The sequence below is a fragment of the Rhinopithecus bieti genome, unplaced genomic scaffold (genome assembly GCF_001698545.2).
Source record: "Rhinopithecus bieti isolate Rb0 unplaced genomic scaffold, ASM169854v2 scaffold_7648, whole genome shotgun sequence".
Taxonomy (NCBI): domain Eukaryota; kingdom Metazoa; phylum Chordata; class Mammalia; order Primates; family Cercopithecidae; genus Rhinopithecus; species Rhinopithecus bieti.
In genome coordinates this window covers 1,433,861-1,452,103 of record NW_016805609.1, presented here as the reverse complement: position 1 = coordinate 1,452,103, position 18,243 = coordinate 1,433,861, and the positions used below count along the sequence as shown (strand labels likewise).

The 18,243-nt window shown below is 38.3% G+C and overlaps 1 protein-coding gene across 1 annotated transcript in view; it reads right to left on the bottom strand.

The window, feature by feature from the left end:
- MAMDC2 (MAM domain containing 2) overlaps positions 1–18,243 on the bottom strand; it is a 181,368-nt gene that overhangs the window by 38,551 nt on the left and 124,574 nt on the right. The window contains 2 exon segments of the mRNA XM_017873066.1: positions 13,087–13,239; positions 14,930–15,023. Coding sequence (XP_017728555.1) covers positions 13,087–13,239; positions 14,930–15,023 — 247 coding nt within the window.

The window sequence follows — 18,243 nt, the reverse complement described above, 5'->3', positions numbered from 1 at the left end:
TCATCAGTGTGCTGTATTCAGGAGACCCATCTCACATGCAAAGACATACATAGGCTCAAAATAAAAGGATGGAGGAATATTTACCAAGCAAATGCAAAGGAAAAAAAAAGCAAGGGTTTGCAATCCTAGTCTCTGATAAAGCAGAATTTAAACCAACAATGATCAAAACAGACAAAGAAGGGCAGAAGGGCATTACATAATGGTAAAGGGATCAATTCAACAAGAAGAGCTAACTATCCTAAATGTATATGTACTCAATACACAAGTACCCAGATTCATAAAGCAAGTTCTTAGAGATGTACAAAGAGACTTAGACTCACACACAATAATAGTGGAAGACTTTAACACCCCATTGTCAATATTAGACAGATCAATGAGACAGAAAATTAACAGGGATATCCAGGACTTGAACTCAGCTCTGGACCAAGTGGACCTAATAGATACCTACAGAACTCGCCACCCAAAATCAACAGAATATACATTCTTCTCAGCAACACATTGCACTTATTCTAAAATTGACCACATAATTGGAAGTAAAACACTCCTCAGTAAATGCAAAAGAACGGAAATCATAACAGTTTCTCAGACCACAGGGCAATCAAATTAGGACTCAGGATTGGGAAACCCACTCAAAACTGCACAACTACATGGAAACTGAACAACCTGCTCCTGAATGACTACTGGGAAAATAACAAAATGAAGGCAGAAATAAAGATGTTTTTTGAAACCAATGAGAACAAAGACACAGTGTACCAGAATCTCTGGGACACAACCAAAGCAGTGTTAGAGGGAAATTTATAGCACTAAATGCCCACAGGAGAAAGCGGGAAAGATCTAAAATCGACACCCTAACATCACAATTAAAAGAACTAGAGAAGCAAGAGGAAACAAATTCAAAAGCTAGAAGACAAGAAATAACTAAGATCACAGCAGAACTGAAGGAGATAGAGACATGAAAGACCCTTCAAGAAATCAATGAATCCAGGAGCTGGTTTTTAAAAAATATCAACAAAATAAATAGACCACTAGCCAGACTAATAAAGAAGAAAAGAGAGAAGAATAAAATAGATGCAATAAAAAATGATAAAGGGGATATCACAACTGATTCTACAGAAATAAAAACTACCATCAGAGAATACTATAAACACCTCTACACAAATAAACTAGAAAATCTAGAAGAAATGGATAAATTCCTGGACACATACACCCTCCCAAGACTAAATCAGGAGGAAGTAGAATCCCTGAATAGACCAATAACGAGTTCTAAAATTGAGGCAGTAATTAATAGCCTACCAACCAAAAAAAAAGCCCAGGACCAGATGGATTCACAGCTGATTTCTACCAGAGGTACAAAGAGGAGCTGTTCCCATTCCTTCTGAAACTATTCCAAACAATAGAAAAAGAGAGACTCCTCCCTAACTCATTTTATGAGGCCAGCATCATTCTGACACCAAAACCTGGCAGACAAACAACAAAAAGAGAAAATTTCAGGCCAATGTCCCTGATGAGCATCGATGCAAAAATCCTCAATAAAATACTGACAAACCAAATCCAGCAGCACATCAAAAAGCCTATCCACCACAATCAAGTTAGCTTCATCCCTGGGACACCAGGCTGGTTTGACATATACAAATCAATAAATGTAATCTATCACATAAACAGAACCAGTGACAAAAACCATATGATTATCTCAATAGATGGAGAAAAGGCCTTCAATAATATTCAACACCCCTTCATGCTAAAAACTCTCAATAAACTAGGTATTCATGTGAGATACCTCAAAATAATAAGAGCTATTTAAGACAAACCCACAGCCAGTATCATACCGAATGGGCAAAAGCTGGAAGCATTCCCTTTGAAAACTGGCAAAGACAAGGATACCCTCTCTCACCATTCCTATTCAACATTGTATTGGAAGTTCTGGCCAGAGCAATCAGGCAAGAGAAAGAAATAAAATGTACTCAGACAGGAAGAGAGGAAGTCAAATTGTCTGTTTATAGATGACATGATTATATATTTTAAAAACCCCATTGTCTCAGCCCCAAAACTCCTTAAGCTGATAATCAACTTGAGCAAAGTCTCAGGATACAAAATCCATATGCAAAAATCACAAGCATCCCTATACACCAATAATAGACAAGCAGAGAGCCAAATCACGACTGAACTTCCCATTCACAATTGCTGCAAAGAAAATAGAATACCTAGGAATACAACTTACAAGGGATGTGAAGGACCTCTTTAAAAAGAACTACAAACTGCTGCTCAAGAAAATAAGAGAGGACAAAAACAAATGGAAAAAAAATTCCATGCTTATCAATAGGAAGAATCAATATCATGAAAATGGCCATACTGCCCAAAGTAATTTATAGATTCAATGCTATTCCCATCAAGCTACCATTGACTTTCTTCACAGAATTAGAAAAAAACTACTTTAAGTTTCATAGGGTACCAAAAGAGAGCCTGTATAGCCAAGACAATCTTAAGCAAAAAGAACAAAGCTGGAGGCATCACGTTACCTGACTTCAAACTATACTACAAGCCTACAGTAACCAAAACAGCATGGTACTGATATCAAAACAGATATATACACCAATGGAACAGAACAGTGGCCTCAGAAATAACACCACACATCTACAACCATTTAATCTTCGACACACCTGATAAAAACAAGCAATGGGGAAAGGATTCCCTACGTAATAAGTGTTGCTGGGAAAACTGACTGGCCATATGCAGAAAACTGAAACTGGACCCCTTCTTTACACCTTATACAAAATTAACTCAAGTTGGATTAAAGACTTAAATGTAAAACCTAAAACCATAAAAACCGTGAAGAAAACCTAGGCAATACCATTCAGGACATAGGTATGGGCAAAGACTTCATGACTAAAACACCAAAAGCAATTGCAACAAAAGCCAAAATTGACAAATGGGATCTAATTAAACTAAAGAGCTGAAAGTGTCATCAGAGTATTCCTACAGACTAGGAGAAAATTTTTGCAATCTATCAATCTGACAAACATCTAATATCTACAATCTGCAATGAACTTAAACAAATTTACAAGAAAAAAACAACCCCATCGAAAAGTGGCTGAAGGATATGAACAGACACTTCTCAAAAGAAGACATTTATATGGCCAACAAACATGAAAAAAAGCTCATCATTACTGGTCATTAGAGAAATGCAAATCAAAACCACAATGAGATACTATCTATCTCATGCCAGTTAGAATGGTGATCATTAAAAAGTCAGAAAACAACAGATGAGAGAGGATGTGGAAAAACAGGAATGCTTTTACACTGTTGGTGGGAGTGTAAATTAGTTCAACCATTGTGGAAGACCGTGTGGCAACTCTTCAAGAATCTAGAACCAGAAATACCATTTGACCCAACAATCCCATTACTGGGCATATACCTAAAGGATTATAAATCATTCTACTGTAAAGACACAAGCACACATATGTTTATTGCAGCACTATTTACAATAGTAAAGACTTGGAACCAATCCAAATGCCCATCAATGATAGACTGGATAAAGAAAATGTGGCACGTATACACCATGGAATAATATGCAGCCATAGAAATGAATGAGTTCATGTCCTTTGGAGGGACATGGATGAAGCTGGAAACCATCATTCTCAGCAGACTAATACAGGAACAGAAAACCAAACACTGCATGTTCTCACTCATAAGCAGGAGTTGAACAATGAGAACATGTGGACACAGGGAGGGGAGCATCACACACCAGGACCTGTCGGGGGGTAGGGGGAAAGGGAAGGGAGAGCATTAGAACAAATATCTAATGCCGGCAGGGCTTAAAACCTAGATGATGGGATGATAGGTGCAGCAAAGCACCATGGCACATGTATACCTATGTAACAAACCTGCATGTTCTGCACTTGCATCCCAGAATTTAATGTAAAAAAAAAGAATATTTTATCCATTTATCCTTTTTTCTTGCATTTTCAGTTGTGTTATAGCCAGAGTACACAGTGATCTCTAGTGTATTTTTTTGTTTTGTTTTTTTGCTAGAAAAGAGGTCTATAATTATTTTCTTCATCTTTCTACACACTGTGCCCATTCTGGGTGGAATTTTATAGGAGCATATATCTTCTGGCTAGGAGTTTGAAATGTAATATTTAGTTTTTGCACTAGATTTTAAGTTTTGTTTTTTCTTTGATTTGTAGAAACAAATGCCTTAGTTGTGTTCCTAATTTTGAGGAAATTTATGCCTCATTTTATTTATTTATTTTTTTGAGACCGAGTCTCGCTCTGTTGCCCAGGCTGGAGTGCAGTGGCATGATCTCAGCTCACTGCAAGCTCTGCCTCCCAGGTTCATGCCATTCTCCTGCCTCAGCCTCCCACGTAGCTGGGACTACAGGTGCCCGCCACCACACCTGGCTAATTTGTGTGTGTGTGTGTGTGTGTGTGTGTGTGTGTTTTTAGTAGAGACGGGGTTTCACCACATTAGCCAGAATGGTCTCAATATCCTGACTTCGTGATCCGCCCGCCTCGGCTTCCCAAAGTGCTGGGATTACAAGTGTGAGCCACCATGCCGGGCCCCACCTCATTTTAGTATTGATATGTTAGCTAGAGATAGATCTCCAATGTCTTGGGTAATTTTGATAAAGTTGGTGGGTACATTTAATTTTAAGTAAATACATTTTTTACAATAACATCTTAACCAATGTTTCCTATGATAAGTGTTCTTAGTCTGAAGGTTGTAAGTTGATAATCTTTGGAAATATTAAAACAAAACTTTCAATGTTGCACAAAAAAAGCCTGCATTTTAGACTTCACTTTGTTGGCAATCCTGGGTGACAATATTCTCTATGCCAGCCTAGTCACTTACAGTTCTTCGAAAGCTGCCACACTGTTTAATGGCTCCATACTTCACACCAGCCATTCCCTCATCCTGGAATGCTTCCTTCCTCCCTACCATTCTTGATGAACTCACACTCATCCTTTAAGATATCCACAAGGAGAGCTTGCTGTGTGGTTTCATTATCTCTAGGACTTAACCCTTATTACTTATTATAACTCTGGGGCAATTATTTCATGTATAATGCATAGTGGGTATTCAGGAAATATGGAATAGAACAAGATCCTAGGGATCCTGGACTATATACCATTTCTGATTGCTCTCAGTTACGAGAGGTTTAATTCTTATATACATGTAGCTTCTGATGCTGGTGATTTTAACAAATAAGTGCATGTTTTAGAGGAACCTTCATTTGTTTATGCATTAATGTTTGAATGTGTACCTGCCATGATTTGGATGGCAACTCCAAAACTCGTGAGTTGGAAACTTGATCCCCCAGTGCAGCGGTGTTGAAAGGAAGGGCCTAATGGGAGATGTTTGGGTCATGGGGGCACTGCCCTTATTAATGGATTAATGCCATTATCATGGGAGTAGGTTCCTTATTAAAGTATGAGTTTGGTTCCCTCTTTCTCTTTCCCTCACCCTCTTCTCTGCCCCTTCCACCATGGGATAATGTAGCTAGAAGGCTCTCATTAGATGTCAGAACCTTGATCTTAGACTTTCCAGCCCCCAGAACTGTAAGGATGTAAGTTTACGTTCCATATAAATTACTCAATCTCAGGCATTCTGTTATAGCAGCACAAAATGGATTGAGACAATAACCCTTGTCACATTGCAATCTGAGTGCCAGTACATCAGCCATATCGAGCTTACACCATTAGAGGCTAGGACAAAGGAAAACCACTCCTTTGTGGCATTTAGGATACATCATAAGTGTGTGGGCTACACCCTGGGGTTACACATACAACATTGTTGTACAGACACTAGAAATAGATCAGAAAAAGTTTAGATGTTTTCTGCTGGATCAATTTCTAGGAATGTTCCAAAATACCAATCATTGTATTTTCTAGAAGAAGACGCTCTGCTTTGGTGTGAAGGGTCTTTGGTTTAGAAAAACTGTGCTTTTCATGTGTAAGTTGTCACAGCTGTTCCAGGTCACGTGTGGTCTCTTGGTAGCATGTAGGTTCGGAAACCCTAGTGAGGCAGTGTAGGCAGAATATATAGCCATTAGAACCCAGTCAAATGTGAGATTAAGTCTCTGCTCTACGAGTTACTACTGTGCAGCCCTGGAAAGGCACTTAACTTCCCTAAGCTTCAGCTTCCTCCTCTGAAACATGGGAACTTTCACTTACCTTACAGGTTGTAGAAAGGATGTTGAGATTTCCAGCACAGTGCCTACATATGGCAAATATCCAATATAGTAGTGCCCCCTTTATCTATGTTTTTGCTTTCCATGGTTTCGGTTACCCACAGTCAGCTGTGGTCCAAAAATATTAAATGGAAAATTCCAGAAATAAACAATTCATCAGTTTTAAACTATGTACTGTTGTGAGTAGCATGATGAAATCTTCCACTGTTCCACTCTGTCCCAAGCAGGACACAAATCATCTCTTTGTCCAATGTGTCCATGCGTCTACATTTCTGCCTGTGAGTCACTTAGTAGCCATCTTGGTTATCAGATTGACTGTCATGGTATCACAGTTCTTGTGTCCAAGTAACCTTTATTTTACTTAATCATGGCCCCAAAGTGCAAGAGTAGCGATGCTGACAATTTAGATACGGCAAAGAGAAGCCATAAAGTGCTTCAAGTGAAAAGGTGAAAGGTTGTGACTTAACAAGGAAAGGAAAAATCTGAGGTTGCTAAGATCTACAGTAAGAACAAATCTTCTGTCTGTGAAATTGATAATATATTGTAGTTATTCTGTTATTGGTCATTTTTAGTGTGTGCATAATTTATAGATTAAACTTTATTATAGGTATGTGTGTATGGGAAAAAATATATTGTATGTAGGGTTTAATACTGCTTTTGGTTTCAGGCATCCACTAGACATCTAGGAACATATGCCCTGCAGATAAGGAGGAACTACTGTAAATAATCACTGATATTATATTTCCCTAGAAAATCAGTTATTAAAGTAATTTCAGGAACAAGAACAAAACACCTTCAACCTAATGCTATATTTGTAGGTACCCTGGGCACAGTATAGCAAAACTTGTTTTCTTATTTACATAGTTGTACATGGGAATAAAAGATATAAGTGGTAAAAGATTTAGTTAGAAAAGTGGAAGGTGTCTTGAGAAATTTTTGAAAATCTATATTGAAGCAAATGAAATAGAGAATAAAGAAGGCAGACCCTAGAAAAAATTTACTTTAAAAATCAGAATTTTCTATGTTGTGCACCAGAGAATTTTATTTAATGTGTCAAATATTCACTCAAAATAAATGTTGAACACACTAAGTTTATGCATTCAAATTTTTCCATAATATATTCATATAACAACATGCACTCAATTTTTGCTCTGAAGTTTCACCCGAGGTAGCTGAAGCATCTTTCAAAGTTTTTAAGAAGACAAAGCAAACACAACCACATTATTTTCTTCAGACAAAGCAATACTGTGTTAGCTAAAGTGTGTCCACATAACCCAGAAATAATGTAAATATAGGAGTAGAACTAGGAGCAATTTAATATCTACTATATGTGCTTTTGTTAGATTCTCATAGACTATGTATTTATGAGGAGAAGGTAGGACATGGTCTACCAGTCAAGCAAGCTCACTTAGCATATTTACATGAGGAGCAGGACAGGTCTTGGTTGTCAGTCATTTAACTTAAGAGTTTACCCTGTTCCTTCAATGTTCAACCCATTGCCCTAAATCCTGGGAGTGGGTTCAGTTGTGTCTTCTCAAAAGAGGTATGTTGAAACCCTAACCCATGTACTAGAATGTGACTGTATTTGGAGACAGAACCTTTTAGGAGGTAATTAAGTCAAAATGAGACTGTTAGAGTGGGCTGTAATTCATTATGACTGGTGAACTTACAAGAAGATACATATTGGGGGTGCACTGGCACAGAGGAAAGGCCACGTGAAGCAAGAACGCAGCCATCTGCAAGCCAAGGAGAGAAATTTCAGAAGGAACCAACCCTACTGACATCTTGATCTTGGACTTCAGCCTCCAGAGCTGTGAGAAAATAAATTTCTATTGTTCAAGTCACCCAGTCTGGGATATTTTGTTATGGCAGCCCTGGCAAACTATAGTAGTTCCCCTTTATCCTTGAGGGATATGTTCTAAGATCTCTGGCGGATGCCTGAAACTCCTGATACTACCGAACCCTATGTATACTATGTATTTTTTCCTATACATACATACTTATGATTAAGTTTAATTTATAAATTAGGCCCAGTAAGAGATTAACAACAAGGAATAATAAAATAAGACAGTTATAATAGTATGCTAGCATCACTACCCTTACACTTTGCCATTTTTCAGTAGAATAAGGGTTTCTTGAACACAAGCGAGGTTTCATCAGGCTACTCAGAACATTGCTGTTTATTTTATACTCATCTAATCCACCATGAAATTCTGTGGCTTGGCTTTCAAAGTATATCCAGGATTTGACCACTTATCATCACCCTCATTGCTACTACACAGTTCAATCTATAGTTGCTGGTCAAATGTGCCATCATAGTCAAATCCACTAGTCAAATTTACCATCATAGTTCACCTGGGTTATGTGCAGTAGCCTCTAACAGGGCTCTCTGATTTCACCCTTGCTTCGTTTCCACCCCCAGTCTTTCCTCAACATAGTAGCTGAGCAATCCTTATAAAACTAAATCAGATCACTTGTCTCCTAAGTTCAACACTCTCCAATGACTTTCCATTTGAGGTAAAGTGAAATCCAAAGTCCTGGCTGGGCACGGTGGCTCATGCCTGCAATCCCAGCACTTTGGGAGGCCAAGGTGGATGGATCACCTGAGGGCAGGAGTTCAAGACCATTCTGACCAACATGGCAAAACCCTGTCTCTACGAAAAAATACAGAAATTAACGGGTATGGTGGCAGACACATGCAATCCCAGCTACTCGGGAGGCTGAGGCAGGGAGAATTGCTTGAACCCGGGAGGTGGAAGTTGCAGTGAGCTGAGATCACGCCACTGCACTCCAGCCTGGGCGACACAGCAAGACTGTATCTCAAAAAAAAAAAAAAAAAAACCCGAAGTCCTTCTAATTAATTACAAGGTCATCCATGAACTGGCCTACCATTATTTCTCTGGTACATTTCCTAGCACTCTCTCCCTAGCTCACTACACTATAACTAAAGCAGCCGCCTTGCTGTTCTTAGGACACACTGAGCATGCTTTCACTTATGGGGCTTTGGACTGGCTGTCTCCTCTACCTGAACATTGCTTTCCAGATATGCTCTTAGTGAGCTACCTCAACTCTTTACAAGGTTACCTTCTCAATGGGCTTCGTTGTGACTCTTCTATTTACATTAGTTAACTCTACCCACATTTTCCTCTCGATTCCCTAACTCCCTCACCTGCACCATTTTTATTTCTGTAGCAATTATTGCCTTTTAAAATACTGCATAATTATAATTAAGCTTAATATTTATCCTGTCTCCTCTACTAGAAGTTCCATGAGGGTGAATGCTTGTCTGTTTTGTTCATCTGTGTTTCACAAGTTTCTAAAACAGTACCTGGCACATAGTAGACACTCAATAGATACTTGCTGAATGAAGGAATAAATGAATAATAGAGCAATAATTAATTGTCATATGCCAGGTCTTATTGTAAGTATGTTTTATATCTTGTTTCATTTAAACCTCACACAGTCTGTGAGGTAGGTATTAATTATTCTTAATACAAAGATAAAGAAAATGGGCTTAGAAAGGTTAAAGGTAGAACTGAGATTTGAACCCAGGCAGTCTAATCCCAAAGCCTCTCAGTTTTTAAATTCAACCACCCTATGAAGTTAGGAAAATAGGTAAGTGGTTATGATTATTCTCATTTTCTAGATGACAGAACTGAGACTTAGAGATTTTAAGTAACTTTCTCAAGGTGAATGGGAACCTTAGGTTGTCCTGATGCCCTAAGTTCATGGGTTCGTTATAACCTGGCCTGGTGTCTTTCCTTGCCCTTTTCAGGGACTCCTTCCCTTCAGTGCTCACTATTTTTCTATGTCTTCTCTTCCATGTCTAAGGCATTCCACAGTCTTTGTTAACCACAGAATTCCCTGTAGTAGTCCACCACAACATAGTTCTCCTTGGTTGTACCTCTTCTTAGATCTCTGCTATCCCTGACAAAAGGAAGAAAAACTATCAACCTTCTCTCAAGAAAAATACACATACACATAACATCTAGACCACAATAGGCTCTAGCTAAAATTGATTAATTCTTTTCTTCAATCCTCTTGCAATAAAAAGATACCTTTCTACCATCCCATTTTCTGAGGTCTCACTAATTAATTGGTTAGTTATTATTAAATGTGTCAGTGAAGGCTTATAGATTCATTTATTCATTTTTGCATTCATTCATTCATTCACTCCATAGGCATTTTTGAGCACCTATTGTATATAAGGCAGAATACTAACTTTTGTGGGGAATCAAAAATGACCTTTGTAGTACTATGCCCTCAAGACATTTCCAATCACAGCCGGTGAGATTCAGTTTGGGTATTTTTGTCTGAGTTTTCACTTTCCACTAGATTCATTTTTGAAAGGCCATGAGACTGCAGTTGCTACAGCCACTGTGTTGCCATGACAGGAGATCCTGTCTAGATTGGAGCAAACCCAGAAAAACCAGCTCAAAGAGGTAGAAAGAGAGACAGAGAGAGAAACTGGCTCCTGAGGACACAGTTTTAATCCCTGCATCAAGCTGTGCCTGAAGCTAACCCCACAGTAGTCACTTTCCGTAACAAAGTCCAAAAAAGGATTTTCTTTTCACTTAAGTCAGTTTGAGTTGTATTTTCTGTTATAAGCTTTTAGAATAGTCCTAATACATATAGGCCTTTCTAGTTATATTTTTAACATCCTGATATCTTTCCAGAGATAGCTTCACACACAAGGAGCCACCTTATCATCCTTCACTCAGTGCTGAAAGTGAGCCTCTGGTCTGCCTTTGGGCCAATGCTAAATCTCTTCAACAGCATCCTTTACCAAAGCAACATTGTCCCAGAATCTGCTGAAGCAGCAAGAAAAAAGAGGTCAGCAGTAGGACCAAGCCACCTATCTTCTTAGTTAGGCAGGAGTGCATCACTATTGAGGCCAAATGGACACTTACTAGAGCAAGGTGGCTGGAAACAACTGTTCTAGGAAGAACCCAAGGAAAAATTTCCAGGAACAGAAAATATATGTGGGTTGTATTCTGTAGTACAAGTACTAAGGGAAGGGGGTGGTCTCAGAGGGTTAGCCAGTAGTACATTGGCAGAAATGGTAAGATGCAGAGGCTCCTGAAAGAGCCAGCATTTAGACATCTGTCATAACAAAGGACATTCAGTAGCTAAGAGATCATTTTAAATAGCACCAAATAGTTTTTAAAGTTCCTATCTTTTAATCCCTCTTCCACCTTCCCTGATTAAAACATCATAAAGATGAGGGGCAGGAGAGGAGGTGAAACAAAGAAAATGAAAGAATAGACAGTTTCTTCCTTTATCCTTCCCAACTATGAGTCAGACCCAAGCTGAGGGAAAAGAGAAGATTCAGTTGAATGAGAAATGGAATTTTGATTTCAACTGGACTTTTGACATACCTGAATATCTAATTGTTCTAATATCTCAACAGGACTGGGAAGCTAAGGGATTTGCCAAGGCATGGGAAAAAGAGAATCTTTATGTTTGAAGAGTGATAGAAAAAATAAAGCTGTTCATTATTATATTCTACCATGTTTAGCCAATTAAACAAACAGGTTTTACTGGAGGTGGTTCTGTGGTATTCTACAGGCTTGAGTTAGACCAAGCTTGTCCAAACTGCAGCCCACACATGTGACCCAGAACAGCTTTGAATATGGCCTAACACAAATTTGTAAACTTTCTTAAAACATGAGAATTTTTTTGCAGTTTTTTTTTAAATTTTTTAGCTTATCAGCTATCATTAGTGTTAGTGTATTTTATGTGTGACCCAAGACAATTCTTCTTCCAGTGTGGCCCAGAGAAGCCAAAAGATTGAATACCCTGAGTTAGACCATAAGAAACAGCACAATGCAAATTACCCTCATATTTACTATCATAATGGTTTCTCTAGAAGAATTCATGAGGAAATATCTCTATGAGCTTAGTATCAGGAGTAGTTCTGCTTCTCTGGACCAAGTGTTGTGCTTTTATTCAGTTGGTATACCACATGAAACGGGCATGTGAGTGAGAAAGATCCATTCTATGGAAGGTACTTTGTTTATTTATTATTCATTATTTTTTGAGACAGGGCCTTGCTCTGTCACCCAAACTGGGTGCAATGGCGTGAACATGGCTCACTGTAGCCCTGACCCCTGGGCTCAAGCAATCCTCCCACCTCAGCCTTCCAAGTAGCTGTGACCACAGGTGCACGCCACCACAACTGGCTAAATTAAAAAAAAAAAATTTGTTGAGATAGAGTCTCACTATGTTGTCTAGGCTGGTCTTGAACTCCCGGGCTCAAGTAATCCTCTCACCTTGGCCTCCCAAAGTGCTGGGATTATAGGAGTGAGCCACCACACATGGCCTACAGGACATTTTGTCACTGACAATGTTTACAATTGCTGATACATGTTGATAATATGAAGCAGATCAACTCTTACTCTGTTTTATTGCAAGTTGTACATTTTCTACAGAAAATGCACCCCATCATTGCCTACAACCCACCCACGTAGACTGCTCATTCTGTGAATCATGTTTTACAGATGAGTTTTGGCTACTGAAAGCTTCGAGTCAAACCTGTATGCCTCTTCCTTTGTCTACCAATACATTTGGTATATTAGGCCTCGGCCCTGGCTCCTATTTAGATTACCATTTTTCCCTACTCTGTCCCTCTCTTTGACCTTTTAACTTCTTTTCTTTGTGTGCATAACTTTATAAGCCCTGTTAGATCCTTGTTGCAGCAATGTACATAAGCAGTGTAATAAACAGAAAGGATGAGATTCAATGCACATATGGAATCATCCTGTGTGTGTAGAATCACAAGTGCATTTCATTCTAGACACAAGACATAATTTTATACATTTCAAAATGCAATAAATGATTCCTAGAATGCTATTTTAGAAACTTTCCTTAGGAAACAGCACCACGTGGCATAACTCACCTACCCCAGTAGTGTGATCTCCCTTTGGTCCTGTGTAGGAAGTGGGAGTTTCTCCCCTCCTCCTGTGCCAGCTGCTCCGGTTTCTTTTCTCCTGAGTGAATGTACATTCATCTTGCTCGAAAGTACACTCTCCAGGTGGTGGTGGAAGTTTCTCTGCAAGAAAATAGCAGGTGTTGGAATTGCTGAGACTCTTTCAGTGACTCTGTGTTGCTATCAGCCCACTCTGCATGTATGAATGTTGTCTGGCCATATTCCATGTGATGGAGAGGCAGCCCCCACTGGCAGCCCACCTACACGGAGCCATTGCTTCCAGCTACAGCCTGCACTCCACTGCGGGTCCTACCATAGACGTAGAGAACAATCAGATATACAGATCTAAAATACTGGGCTACTTTGAGAAAAAACTTTCTCTAACTTGTGAATTTGTGTGAATTTCTTTTCATAAAGTCTGGAAATTAGAGGTATATTGCCTTCATGAAAATATGGAAAATAATAAAATGGCATAATGCAGGCACTTTCTTCAGAAATCCTGGATGAGTGAAGGGTGTCCTCATAACAACTCCATGGTTGCTTTGGAGGTGGGGGAGAATGTGAGAGTGCTAAATGGACTCCTGGAGGCATAGCTGTGTGGAACAAATGACTTCATTTCTCTGTGCCTTAGAGTTCTTATCTGTAATGTGGGAATATTGATGGTAGTCACTTCATGGGTCTGTGAGGATTAAATGAGATGGTATGTGTAAAACGATAATTTTGAATGTGATGTTCTCAATCATCAAATTTTAGAACTTATTTTGCCACCCAGAAGTTTATTTTCCTTTTCCCAAATCCAATGTTTATGTCTTTGAATGCTATCTCCAATACGTTCATAATTATTAGAATGGTGCTTCCTCCCAATTTATTGGGGACTTCTCTGACTAAACTTGGTTGTACCTCCCTACATCCAGATTCTTAGCAAATTTTTCTAATAAATGGCTTGTTTCATATGTCTCTTTTGTGATCATTGTTTTACTTCATTTTATTTTACATACAGTACTAGTTAATGAAACCTTATTCTTCTATGCCTTGAGTGGAACGATTTTTACCTGGGTTGTCCTTGCAGTGCCTGGCAAATCAAGGGACTAAGAACAAATTGTCTTTTAATTAAATAAACATGGAGATTATTCTCCAGTGCCAGACTGATACCACGATTTGCCTGTGTATTAAATAAATGGATGTCCTATGATGTAGGATGCAATGGTAATTAGCAGATACAGACTGATGATCGGGATTGAGTTATGCATCATCTTCTCATTAGACATAATATATGACACATAGCTAGCTACCATGATTTTATTTTGCTACTATCATCATTGCTTGATCTATTGTTCCACTGTCATTTAATTCACTTAGAAAATGTTTATTAAAATTTTAAAAGTATATGCTTAGCAAATATCTGTGAAATAAGAATTTCATCAATATTGCTTGGAAATCTACATTCATGTAAGATAACAAAAACAACAGTAATAGTAATAATTATAGTAGAAGATATTTGCTTTTAAAGCACTGTTTTGTGCCAGGTCTTATGCTAGGAAAATGTATATGTATTATTCCCAATATTCAGGTAGATATCACTAGCTCCCTTCCAAATGAGGACAAAGGGGTTAAGTCACATGCACAAAGACATGTATTACATTGGAATCATCATTTCTAAATTTCAAAGCCTGCTACACAGCTCTGCAGGAGACACTTTGTCAACAAAAGCAAAGGATGGACTAGCACAGATGAAATGTATGTGATTCTCAGTGATACAGGAAATGTATGTAGAGGCCAGAGAGACAGAGAGCTGAAATGATTGCTGTCTTACCTGAAGATGAGCAGCTTCCCAATTGTATTGTAATGTCATCCAGGGCTACAAGCCCACAGTCCCAGAAACTTTTGCATAGGCTCATGAAAACCACCTGAAATTCATAAAAATAAAGCCAGGAATTCTGTTAACTGAAAACTGGAAACTCTTAACAACCTGGGATTCACTTAGCACAGCAGACGAGCATAAGCAAACTACAAACAGCTCTTCATCGTCTGTATGAACAACAGAACACAGTGGCAAGAAGAATGGTTACCATCTGCATAAAACCCTGGAATTACTTTTATTATTATTATTAATTTTTGAGATGGAGTCTCGCTGTGTCGCCAAGGCTGGAGTGCAGTGGGGTGATCTCGGCTCACTGCAGTCTCTGCCTACTGGATTCAAGTGATTCTCCTGCCTCAACCTCCTGAGGAGCTGGGATTACAGACACCTGTCACCACACCCAGCTAATTTTTGTATTTTTAGTAGAGACGGGGTTTCACCAGTTGGCCAGGCTGGTCTCAAACTCCTGACCTCAGGTGATCTGCCCACGTTGGACTCCCAAAGTGCTGGAATTACAGGTGTGAGCCTCCACACCCGGTCTAGAATTACTTATATATTTGAGCAGAGTATAATGATATATTGTGCATACTAATGCTGAAATCAGTGGCATTTCATAAAGAATTGACAGGAATAATGAGGAAAGCAAGAAGTCAACTGCATGACAGAGAAAAACCTGTCAGGTTTTAAACATTTTCCCCAGATAATCCACAAAGTACATATAGACTTGATGGTTTTCTGAGCATTTTTCAAACATTTCCAGTACAAACACTATTGATTTTTTGGAAATGACTTTCTGGCAACATGCTTCATTCACATTGTGAACAAAGTCATGATGATTTGCCACCTGGAGGCTTATGTTCCATTTCCAAAGACAAAGATCTATGTTCCCAGTTGGTGTCACTAATAAAAGCCCTAAATGCAGTTATTTTATCAGTCCAAACATTTTTATTGTTGTGCGTGAAGGAAAAATAAATCCATACCATAAATTACTAAATCTGCTGTTCCAGAGAAAGAAAAGTCTTGGATTTCTTTCCATTAGGCAAATTTTAAAGGCTGCTTTTCATATATAGGATGAGCTAAGAGACCTTTTAAAAACATTTGTATTAGATTTTCACTGTACTTGTGGTTTACAAAGCTGCTTTGAATATATCACAACGTTTAAGTAGCACAAGCTCATTTAGTCCATGTTCAATCAATCCCTCAATTACAAATTTAATTCAAACAAAGGATGATATAACAGAAGTTAAAACCCAACTTACAAATAACGAGAACACTTGATTTTTTTAGGCTCTAGTTTAAAATGTTATGTCTTAAATTTATTATTTTTTTCAGTACGGTTCTTTTGCTTTTTGATGATCAGATTCATTAGAATGTAGAATTTATTTAAAAAGAAATGTAAAGATCATGTGACAGCTTACCAGTATGCAAAATATAAAATGTCTTAATCCAAGACCTTCTGGATAATTACTAATTGTAAGATGTGTGAAGGTTTACCTGCACTGTATTCATATTGCTTTAAATTATAAAAAGGATAGTTTGGACTTGTCACAATGTATAACTGTGTATATACGATGTATAGCTGTGTATATATACAAAGAGCAAAACAAAACAGGTGAAATTTTTTTCTCATTTACTTCTGTTAATTTTCTCATGTTTATAAGATTCTAGAGATGATCTGAACATGTGAAATATTTTACTTGCAGAGTTTACTACTGGGAACCTATTCCCTGTTTGTAAAGCAAAGGTCTGTGTCATCAGCCCTGAATGCGGTTATATTTTAGCAGCAACTTTTATTGTTACATGGGAAGGAATATTAATCCATCTCATAATTTACTGAATTAATTGTGGTGCAGAGAGAAGAGTCTTGGCTTTTTTTTTAATGTGGTGTCGGGGGGCGGCTTTAAAGTCTATTTTTCACAAGTATAGTAAAATGTACCTTTTAAAATGAATATGTGGTAATGAAATGGTTCACCATCTAAATCATTACCTGCATAAAACTCAAACATTTGGCATGGTAACGGATTCTAAAGAAGAGAAATATTAACATGCTTTTGTATGTTTACTATAGCATTATTTTATAGTGACCATAAAACCATACAAGCAGGCAAGCAAGCAAACACCCAAAATTTTTAAAATAGAGGAAATAAATGAACTATGGCACAATTATGTAAGAAACTGGCCACTGTCAGATCTGATAACTTGGGCATATTATTTCATAGTACAGAAATATATTCCTCTCATAATGTTAAGTGAAAAAAACTAAATAAGACAAACGAATATCTAGTTCATCTAACAATACATAGAAAAAGCCTGGAAATTTTACCAAATTTACAACAATTATGTTAGACTCATAAAATTATAGGCATTAAACAGAATTTCCCCCTTCTTTCTATGTTTATATATGTGTGTGTGTATATATATACGTGTGTGTGTGTGTGTGTGTGTGTGTGTGTGTGTGTGTATTTTTGGGGGGAGAATGGAGTTTTGCTCTTGTTGCCCAGGCTGGAGTGCAGTGATGCGATCTCAGCTCACTGCATCCTCTACCTCCTGGATTCAAGCAATTCTCCTGCCTCAGCCTCCCGAGTAACTGGGATTACAGGCATGTGCCACCACACCCGGCTAATTTTTGTATTTTTAGTAGAGATGGAGTTTTGCCATGTTGGCCAGGCTGGTCTCAAACACCTGACCTCAGGTCATCCGCCCCCTCAGCCTCCCAAAGTGTTGGGATTATAGTCGTGAGCCACCGCACCGAGCCTCTATATTTATATTTGACACAAAGAAAAAGGAATCAGGATGTTTACAATTAAGATGTGGAATAATCAGTTAGTCATTATTATTTCCTAGATGATCTTGTCTATTATGATAGCCACTAGGTACATGTGCCTATTAAAATTAAATTAAATTAAAAATTCATATATTCAGTCACACAAACCACAATTGAAAATGCTCAATAGCCACATGTAGCTCATGGTTAACTGAATTGGACGCAGCAGGCATGCAGCATTTCCTTATTACAGAAAGTTTTATTGGATAGACTTCCCTGGCTCCTTTTGGATATTCCAAATACTTTGTGAATTGCCACAGTGGGTTGGAAGAAATGTTAAACATGTTTCGGACAATAGCAGGCGTCTAGGTTGTTCTACCTTAGCGCTTTTTCCACACTTAGAACATTAGCCAGACCATGTGTTGTTCTGTCTGATAAAAGATCCCCAAGTCAGCTACTGACTAGGTTCAAACGATGGCCTCAAGCCCCAAATTTGGTTGGCAGT